The sequence below is a fragment of the Falco naumanni genome, chromosome 6, assembly GCF_017639655.2.
Source record: "Falco naumanni isolate bFalNau1 chromosome 6, bFalNau1.pat, whole genome shotgun sequence".
NCBI classification, from domain to species: domain Eukaryota; kingdom Metazoa; phylum Chordata; class Aves; order Falconiformes; family Falconidae; genus Falco; species Falco naumanni.
In genome coordinates, this window is record NC_054059.1 from 5,001,575 (window position 1) to 5,011,474 (window position 9,900).

At 49.9% G+C, this 9,900-nt stretch overlaps 2 protein-coding genes across 2 annotated transcripts; one reads left to right on the top strand and one right to left on the bottom strand.

The window, feature by feature from the left end:
- Positions 1-333: 333 nt before the first annotated feature.
- PNRC1 (proline rich nuclear receptor coactivator 1) lies at positions 334-2,561 on the bottom strand. Its single transcript, XM_040597826.1, is given in 3 exon segments — positions 334-1,494; positions 2,132-2,197; positions 2,199-2,561. Coding segments are annotated over 3 exon segments (870 nt in total). The 3' UTR covers positions 334-1,053.
- Positions 2,560-5,907, top strand: BORCS6 (BLOC-1 related complex subunit 6). The gene is given in 2 exon segments (XM_040597825.1): positions 2,560-2,739; positions 2,741-5,907. Coding segments are annotated over 2 exon segments (1,263 nt in total). The 3' UTR covers positions 3,824-5,907.
- Positions 5,908-9,900: the final 3,993 nt, after the last annotated feature.

Sequence of the window (9,900 nt, forward strand, 5' to 3'; positions counted from 1 at the left end):
CTACTTTTCAGTATCAATTATTAATAACAATTTACTATGAAAATAGTACTGCAGCATGAATTTGAATGTATAATTACTCAGCTTTCTTAACATCTATATTTTCAAGAAACAAAAAGTGTAAGGAACCCAAACTGACGTATCACAAAGGAAGCTTTTAAAAAAAAAAAAACCCCAAGAAATTCTTAATGAGGTATCAAATCTCTTGAATTATTTGGATAGTTAAAGGCTGAGGACAAAATATTCCTAGCAACACACCAGAAGGCAATCAAGAGATTTAAAGTTCCCATCCTTGAATTAACAGACACACACACAACAAAAGAAAAAGAGACATGCTTAAGGGGAGGCCAAATTGTTTTATTTAATTTTTTAGTGACCAATTGGATTTTTGGCAGAAACCTCTGCTCTTTTAGTTTGGTTGGGTTTGTTGTTTTTTTTTTTTTGTCTTTTTTTTTTTTTCTTTAAAGAAATCAGCAGTGCTTAAATTGATGGGTTGGAATTTTACTCAAATTCCAGTTAGTTTTAAAAACATGATGAACAGGAATTCAAGATACAATTTCCAGAGCAGAGAGCAAAACTTCACATTTGTATGAAAATTCCATGTTTGTACTTGATTGAGACACAGAATGTAGAACTATTGTCAGTAGTGCATGGATAAAACATTCACATTTGATCTGGAACCTTAAAATCAGAAAGCTGTACTCTCCTTCCAAAACTGTCATTACCTTGTGCAAATCAAGTCAAGTCTTCATGTGTCACGCACACACTTAAAATTGTCCATATTTTATATACAAGACATCTACCATTCAGGCAGTGCAAAATACATCCTTTCATAACAAAACTAAAATGTACCTCTCAAAGTATGAACAAGAATATACACATAATACATGATGTACACTATTTACACAACCATAAAAAATATAATACAAGGATTATTTTTTTTTTTAAATGTGATTATAAGACTTGACAGTCTTTTGCAATTTTTGTTGCAACAAGGCATGTTTTAAGCTTCCTGGATGGAGTTTTCTTTGCCAATTACTCAAGGGATCTCAGAAACTACGCTTGAACTTTCAGGAGAGTTTTCAAGTGGACTGCCATCAACTCCCTGTTTTGGTCAGACGGTTCAGCTGTGCCACCCACCCAGTGGCTGGGAGGCTTTGGAAGGACACTAGGAGATGGTGGGTCACTAAATTTTGCCCCAGCGTAATTTTCTTTTTGGCTCGCTTCAGTCAGGGTGATAGGTTTCTTGGACTTGGCATTTCTGAAGTTCTCTGCGTTTTTAAGTGGCTTTTTCTCCTGCTTCTGAATTATCTCTGGCGATACAGAATCTTGCCAAAAGTTCTCTATCTTTTTTGCCGAGGTGATCTTTGTCAGCGGCACGTTATATTTACTCTTCTGTCTGTTAGTCTTTGGTTGTTCACACAGATGTAAACCGTGAACAGGCTGGCTATAGGGGATGGCAGCCTTCTCTGTCTTTCCCATCTTATTCTTTAAGAACTGCAGAGACAAAGAAGGCACGTCACCAGGGCCCCCTCGCCTCAGGGGCCGCCCCCGGCACGGCACCGCCAGCGGAGCAGCCGCCAGCCGGACGAAGCGCCCCCGCACCACCCCCGCGCCGGGCTGCCGGCGCACAGCACCGGGGACGCGGTGCGAGACGCTGGGGAGGGGGCTAGGGGGGCAGCCCCCCTCTTCTACAACTCCCCCGCCAGCACATCGGCGCCGTCGGGCGGCGGGGGCCGCTCCACCGGCTGGGCCTCACCGCCCGCCCGCCGCCGCCATGGGGCGCTGCGCCCCGCGCACGTCCCGCCTGCGCGCGCAGGGACAGCTGGCGCGCGGCCAGCAGGCTAAATTCGGCTGTTGCTGGGCGCAGCGGCGGGCGCCCATTGGTGGCGCCCAGCAGCCAATCGCCGCCCGCGACTGTCCCCCCTTCTCCCCCCCGCGCCCCGTCCGAGCGGGCGTAACGGAAACTCTCCTGCCCCCCCGCCCCCGGCCACACGCACGCAGGGAGCAAAGGGAGGGGGCCCGCCGCCCGCTGCGCCTCCGGCGGGGTGGCGGACGGCCTCCCGGCTCTCAGAGCACAGGAGAAGTGGGGCAGGGGGAAAAGAAGTGGGAAGTAGCGGCGCTCCGCCTTTACCTCCTTCCTGAGGGGTTTGCTGGGCGCGGGTCTCGAGGGGGCGGGCGCGGGGGGCTCCTCGGGGGGGGGCGGGTACCAGCCCGGGGGCGACCGAGCCTGTCGGCGCAGGGTGAGTGCGAAGTTCGCCCGGGCCGTGTGTTCCCAGCGGGGTCCTCCTCCCCAGGCCGGCGCGGTGCTGTTGGTATTGCTGGTAGCGGCTGGGCAGGAGCCCTGCGGGGCTGGGCCGGATCTTTCCCTTCCTCCGCCGGACTCTCTTCAGCGCGGGCCGCGCGCTGCCCCCCGGGCCCGCCAGGCAGCAGCTGGGCTGGTTCTCACAGTTGCTGTCCCCCCGCCTGAGGCGCTGGAGAAGAGTGGAGGGCAGCCGCCTGGGGTCTTCGGTGCCCGCCGAGATCCGAGCTAGGAAGGGCGGCGGCGCCGTCGTGGTGACCATGGTGGGACGTGGCTACCCAGAGCTGCACCGGGAGGAGGGGTCGAGCCCAGGAGGGGATGGAGCGGGTCGGGTCGACGGGAAACGTCTGCCCGGGCTTTGTGGGCTGAGATGGTGGCGCAAGTCGGATCCGCTGCTAGGAGAACATGGCGGGGGAGTGAGAGGAGCAGCCAACAGCGCCCCGGTGTTGTTACCCGAGCGGGGCACGCCCCCTTCCGCCCCCGCGCCAATCGCCGTACAGGGACGGCGCGAGCCCCACGCCCCCTCGCCGGGCGCCGCCAGTCTCGGCGAAACGGCTGCCCCGCTGGCCCCGCCCCGGCCAATCAGAAGCGACACAAACACTTGGGGCCACGCCCGCTTCCGCAGGCCGCCCAATCCGGGCGGACACAAACAGCGGGCGCGCCCCGGTCCCCGAGCCGCGGCCCCGCAGTGCGAAGCGAGCGGACGGGACGGGCGGGCCGCCCTGCGAGAGCCGCTGGCCAATCGGGCGGCAAACAAACAGCCGCGGCTACGCCCCCGCGCGCCTCGCAGCCAATCGAGGGGGACGTAAACAGGCGGCGGCGCGCCCCCTGGTGGGCGGCGACGCGCTGGCGGGTAGGCCCGCGTCGCCCGCCATGGAGGTGCCGTCGCTGCGGCCCGCGGCGGCCGCCGGGCTCCCGGCCGCGGCGGAGGGCCCCAGCCGCGAGGCGGAGGGGCGGGGCCTGGACCGGGACGAGCGGAGCCTGGAGGCGCTGAGCCTGGCCGCCGGCGGCGGCGGGGCGGCGGCGGGGCGGCAGCTGCCGGAGGGGCGGCGGGCGACGCTGGCGAGCGCCCTGGAGCTGGAGGGGACGGTGCTGCGCGAGGGGCGGCTCACCCAGTTCGTGGCCAACAACTTGGAGCGGCGGATCCGGCTGAGCGGGGCCCCGCGGAGCGAGCCGCCGCCGCCGGCGGCGGGGGGCGGCGGGTCTATCCCCGCCATCGACCCCGGGGCGCTGCAGGACGTGGTGGCCCTGGCCGGGCAGGTGGCGGCGCAGGTGGACGAGCTGCTGCGCAACGTGCACTGCGGCCTGCAGGCCCTGACGGCGCTCAGCGTCGGCTGCATCCAGACCTACCGCGACGGGGTGGAGAGCCTGGGCGAGGCGGCCGACCTCAGCATCCGCGCCATGTACGCGCTGGTGGCGCGCTGCGAGGAGCTGGACCGCGCCATGCAGCCCGTGCCCGCCCTGGCCAAGCGCATCCGCGACATGAAGGGCACCCTGGAGCGGCTGGAGGGGCTCTGCAAGTAGCGCCGCCCCGGCGCTCCTCTCGCTGCCGCCGGGATGCCGAACGAGGAGCCGCCGGGGCTGGAAAACCGGGGCTCCGCCGCCGACCTTGCTGGCGGGGCTCGGCCGTTCCGACGGGCCCCGGCCCGCCCTGCCGGGCCTCCCGCCGCCCTCCCCCGCCAGCCCCGCCAGCGGGCCCGCACACGGCTTCCCCCGCTCTCGGCCCGTACATCCTGCCGCTCCCCCCAGCCCCGGCCGTGACCGCCCGGCGGTGTGCCCAGTGCGCTGGCGGTGACCTGGAGGAAGCCAAGTGTTTGCAGCCGGTGGGGGAAAAGGCCCCGGCTGACACCGCGGGTAAATGGCAAACGGTGCTTTATAGCTTCAGCTCCATTAAAGAATTCGGATTCCACATGCCTTACGCTTTCCATTTATTGAGGGCTAGGAGACACTAACCTATCTTAATTAAAAGCAGCTGTTAATTTTTTTTTTAACCAAATTTGAAATTGTCGTGAATACTCGCTTGATGCTTACAGGCATACGTGCTCATTCGTAGCTGACTCGGTGCCTGTGGCTGTTGCAGCACATAAACACGCAGAACACTGCTGTCTCTTACAGGGCACCGTTTTAGGAGATGATTAAGAGGAAATTTAATATAAAGATCCTTGCTTTCTGAGAAGAATATAAAATCCATGGGATAGAGTTGAGATTCAGATCTAGGAACAAGTCTATAAGCAGTTCTAATTAAAAGCTTTCAGGTAAAATATGCTTTGCCTCTATTAGTCTCTACAGTTCTCACAGTGCAGGAGTTTAAATGGCATCACTGAAATGATCCTGTGATTTTGTTTGGGTTGTTTTTTCAATTGGGGAAAATACCTATTTAATTAGACAAGGAACGTCAATACATGATGACATTACATGGGTGTATGACTGACATAAAATAGGTACTTGGGAGAATTTATTTGTATGACTTGAAGCTTTTGTAAATGCATCACCGTATGCAGAAGTGATTTTGCTGTATCAGTAAGTATGTCCTCTGAGGCCTGAGAGTAGCCAAATTCTCTGCTCAGTGTGGTTCCTATGCAACTAGCCTCTCAGATGATGCTCTTAGCAATCCGTTTATGTCCCAAATGTCCTTGTAACAAGATTTCAGTAGAGAAATGATCACTGTGATCTTATGTATGTGTAATGGTGCTTTTGGTGACCAGCGGCTCCTAAAAACCTTGGAGCAAAGGTAAACAGAAATACTACACAAGTCCTGTAACTTTCGGTTGAAGAGCAGATAGGTTTATGATGGGTGCGGCTGCTCCCCCACCACAGCCTCAGTAAAAACACCGACTGTGGGGCAGATGCAGTGATACGCTGTGCCTCTGCGTGTAGACAAAACTGAATTGTAACAAAATAATTCATTTTTATGCCACCCTGGTTTGCGTAATACCTGTCTCTGGCTTATTCTGGGCTTCTCACCACGGCCTTGTCTTTCCCTCAGCGCAGGGATGTATTTCATGTGTGGCCTTTCAGCCCTAGCGATGGGAGAAGGCTGGAAGTGGGCAGCGCCAAGGGCAGGCTCTTTGCGGTCACAGCTCTTGTGGTGCTGCTTTCTGGGGAACGGCTGTGGCTCCAGAAAGTTTTACCAGAGGATTAACGGAGGTTAGCGGAGAGAAAAAGAAGAACCTAACTGCCCCTGCCTGTGGGCCTAGAAGACACTGAAGATTTCTTAACACCACAGCAACAGCTGCATTCTTGGTAGTTTTGGGGTGTTACACTTGGGAAGGTTTGAACTTGTCTGTCATGGAGGTGAAGTAGGTTTGTTTTTGCTAAGTGTGTTTTGTATATATGTCAAAAGTGAAAACCAAAGTTTTATCTTGCTTAACTTGTGAGTATTGTTGAAATGTACAGGAAAGAACTGCAAGCTTATTTGTATAGCCACATATGTACAGCTACGATTTATTCATACATGCTAAGGTGAAGCCTTTAAAGCATACACATTTCAGTACGCTGTTGGTTTTCAGTAGCGTTTCATTTGCAGTCACCTACATTCAATGCTAATTCCCTGCTAAAATTGTCAAGTTTGTAGAATAAAATGATTACTTTTATGTTTTTAATTGTTAGTGATTAGTTGTTGAAGAGTTTCACTTCTTAATTATTGCTTTTCTTATTTGGTAAAATAATTCTAAAGCTAATTTAAACTCTGCTCCTGCATCGGTGCAGACAACCTTTAATGTGATTGCAGAGCCAGTTTCAGTCTAGGTCCTCTGGCAGTAATTTCTGACAGTGATGTCATTCATGTGATGAAAAAGGGATGGCTAGTGAATTACAAGCGTGAATGAAGCGGTAATTACACTGTTCGGGTTTGGGTTTTAATACCTGTCTGAAAGCTTCAGCTTGTTTGAAGGGCAGACTTCACTGAGCTTGGTGAAGCAGCTCCTGTTCCCAGGTGTCTGCCCCGTATGGCTGCTGTCCCTGAGGCACGCACGGCCCGAACGACGTGGGCCTGTCCTGTGCCACCACTGTCCGTAGCGGTGTGATACTGCATAGCTGCTATGGTTTCCAGCCCCCCTGTCCATACCGGCCTCCGTTGCTGCAGGAATGGTGGCACTTGCCAGCATCTGTGTCAGTGCAGCTCTGGTGCCAGCCCTGTCCTTGAAGTCCCATGTGAACTGCTTGTGAGCCCCGTGCAGCTCAGTATAGCCTCCGGTGAACCTGGTCCTTCTGCAGCCAGACACTTTTGTACTGCCTTTTTGATCCTAGTCCAGGATCTTCTTGTGCGTATTCTGTGTTAATTCTGGCAGTTCCCAGCTTTTTGATGTTGAATGTGAAAGCTTTCAGGTTCTTTAAGCCTTGTTTGCTTAACCTGTCAGTGAGCAGAGTAAAACCGTATTTGGGTTTTCTGAGATGTTCCAATGGGTTTGCATATATTTTCTTGCTTAGTCACTCAGCTTTACAATTGGTTTTGTTTTCCTTTTGTCATCAGCTACCAAGTGAAATTCCATTGTAACAAGGCAAGCAAGGTCAAAGAAGAAAACTAACAGGATAAAATGACGTGCAGAGCACTAAGCAAAGCCAGATACAGAGCTAGCTGTGTGCCAGCCATGACTCCCCAGCTCTGATAACCGCCAGTGACTGTTAGGAATTAGGTTACTCTGTCAAGAATTAGGTTAGTTTGATATTTATTTTTTTTTTCTTCAGGACAAGTGCCAGATCTGACTATGGAAATCCTTTTTCTGGTGAAGGTGTGGTTGGTTCTGGTTCATTCAGAACTTTTTCTTCCCTTGTTCGTGAGTTTTTATATTCCGTGACTCTGAACTGATTCCGTATCCATGCCATTTAAAGGAGCTTTACCAGATAAAACCTTATTACAGCTGAAAAAAAACAACCAGTCACCTGAAGCAGGCAGAAACATCACTGACATTTCACCTTTAAGGCTTTTTTCCCAGTGTTACTTAATTGTATCGGTATTCTGTAAGTAAACATACTGACTATTTGTGTGTCTTGCTGCCAGCCAGACACTGAAATATGTAAGTCTCTTGGCTGGAATGTCCAGATTTATGATAGTGCTTACTCCCATCAGTAAGGTCTTGACAGAGTTACCAGTATGAGGAACAGCATGTTAGTTGAATCCAAGAGCATACATACCTCTTAGCGTTAAAGATGCAGCTATTTTGAAATGGTTTCAAATAGGATGGCTGTACTACCAGAAGACAAAAAACTTGAAGCTTCAAAATTATCAGCAGATTTCCAGAGGAGTTAGTATATCAGCTCTTGGAGCAAACTTGTGTTAGCTGAAACTGAAAAGTCTTTTAAGACAGAGGCCTCTTGCAATAGGTGTCATCCAACATAAGACAGTTCTTGTTGTCAGATGCTGTGCTACCTCATCCTGATCCACACTGGTGTGTACACCTGAAAAAAAAACCTTTAAAAGATCAGCAGAGCGTGTTTATGATGCTGTCACAGTCTGCTTTTATTGCTAGGAAATCGCTTTGAGGAAAGGACATTCCTATAAAAATTATGAAGGGTCCAATCGGCACATTTTTTTCAATATTGTCTCCACTTTTGTCCCCACCCTGGCCCCAACCAGGAAACATCATGGATCCTGCTGCCGTGCCTGAAGAGCACACATGGAAGAGATTCGTGACGTTTCTCCTTTAGAAAGCTTAATGCGGTTATTGCATCAGATGCAGGAACTGGAACTCAGCTGAGTTTCACATTTGCTGCTCCAGCTTGGTGCCTGGGGAAAGCTTTTGTCATCATTGTTCTTGGCTGTTCAAAGCTCCAGAAACAGAGATGTGATCAATGGACTTGGGCGCCGAGCTTCTGCCTTAGAAGCCAAGTCCTCCTGCCCCCTGTTATGACAGTAATAGCATTATGTCCTTATTTTGTAACAGGAAAAATTGTAAAGAATCAAAATTCCAAACCTTCCTACAGTTCTGGTTCCCTCCTACTATTTATACACATCAGAAGCAATGCAAAACCCAAACCAAAATAGAAACAACCATAACCCCCCCCTGCAAAGACTGCTAATTAGTCCTCTTCCCAAATCTGAGAGGATGTAAATAAGCTAGCAGTTTAAAAAATAATAATAGTTATTGGCTGTCAAGGATAACATGCTTGAGATGGCTGTCGTAGCAGTGTTGAATCCTGATGACACTTAACATGAGTTTAAAGAAAAGAAAACACTACATTTTAATTATAATATTGATAGGGTTGAAGATGGGGCAGTCTAGACAAAACCCGGCATCTGTTGTTTGCTATCAGGGTTGGACTGCCGTGAACATCGGTCAGGATGTGGTGACATTAACTGGGAGAGCGGAAAAGTAAGGTTAAAACTATCTTGATTATTTTCCTACATTACAGCTAGAAAATGCTGCTGCTGTAATTGGTTCCAGGATTTGAGTGAATGTTGCTGTGATTAATTACTGCGAAGTACCTTTGTTGAAAGCTGATTTATTTCAGAGAAGGGTAATAATTTATGTTAATATTTTTATTTTCATGAATGCTAGTTAGAGAGGGAAGAATCCTAGAATTTTGTTCAACGCTTTCTTGTCTTAATGTGACCAACCGTGGTTCTTCCTTTTTTTTTTTTTGTTTATGGACAGTGCTGGAAAAATTCCCAGCATTGAACTTGTTTGTAAGACAACAAGCTGTGCCCAGTGAGTTCTGGGGAAGCCCTTTGTTAAGGTCAGCTTACTTGTCTGGAAGTACATGTAAATAAAGGGGGAAAAAAATCACAAAGTTGCCAGACAATCATTTTTAATTTTACAGAGATGTAATAATCCTGGGTATCTGGTTTGTCACTGGGATCGTTTGACTACACTCAGTTGCAGAAAATCCAAAACATCCCAAAGCTGAAATCTTAGCTTTTAAAGAAACGAGCTTTCTTTCTATGGCCTAATATCAGCAGTGATGTTTACCAGCCCTTTTCACTTTAATGAGATTTTTCTTGTTTGAACTCAAACTGTTGCCACTCAAAGAAATGCTAACCCTAAAATAAACTCCTTTAAAGTTGAAGTATCATTTGACTTTGTTCTTTTTCTGTTTTTACTGCCTACACAATTTGTTTACTTGGTGGACTTTTTTTTTTTTTTTTTTTTTTCCAGGCTGGGACTTTCCAGTGACACGTCCTCAGCTGGAAGGAGAGGGGGGTTTCTCACTGCTGAGCAGCACTGGGATTTTCCACTTTCCAAAACTCCTCCCACATGCCATTTATAGGTGATGATACAGATCTAGTTTGGTTTTGTTTCCCTTTTTAAAAAAAGATGTGCAACTACAAGCCTTTCCTCTGTCCTGCTTAGATGTCATCAGCTCGCTTTTGTCTCGCTTTTGTCTGCTGAGAGCAACTGGGAAGTTCACCATTTTCCACAGCTACCAGCTGTACTGCATTTCCTCTGGCAAAACCTTGTTCTGGACCTCATCAGCTCTCAGCGTTATTATTTAATCCCATGTATCTTCTGGTGGACTTGGCAGTGCTAGGTTAACAGTTTGACTCGGTGATCTTAAAGGTCTTTTCCAACCTAGGTGATTCTGTGATTCCATGACGTACTCCATCAGTGTTGTTACTGTACTACCAAGGCACCGACCTTCTTATTTAGCTCAGTTATGTCCTC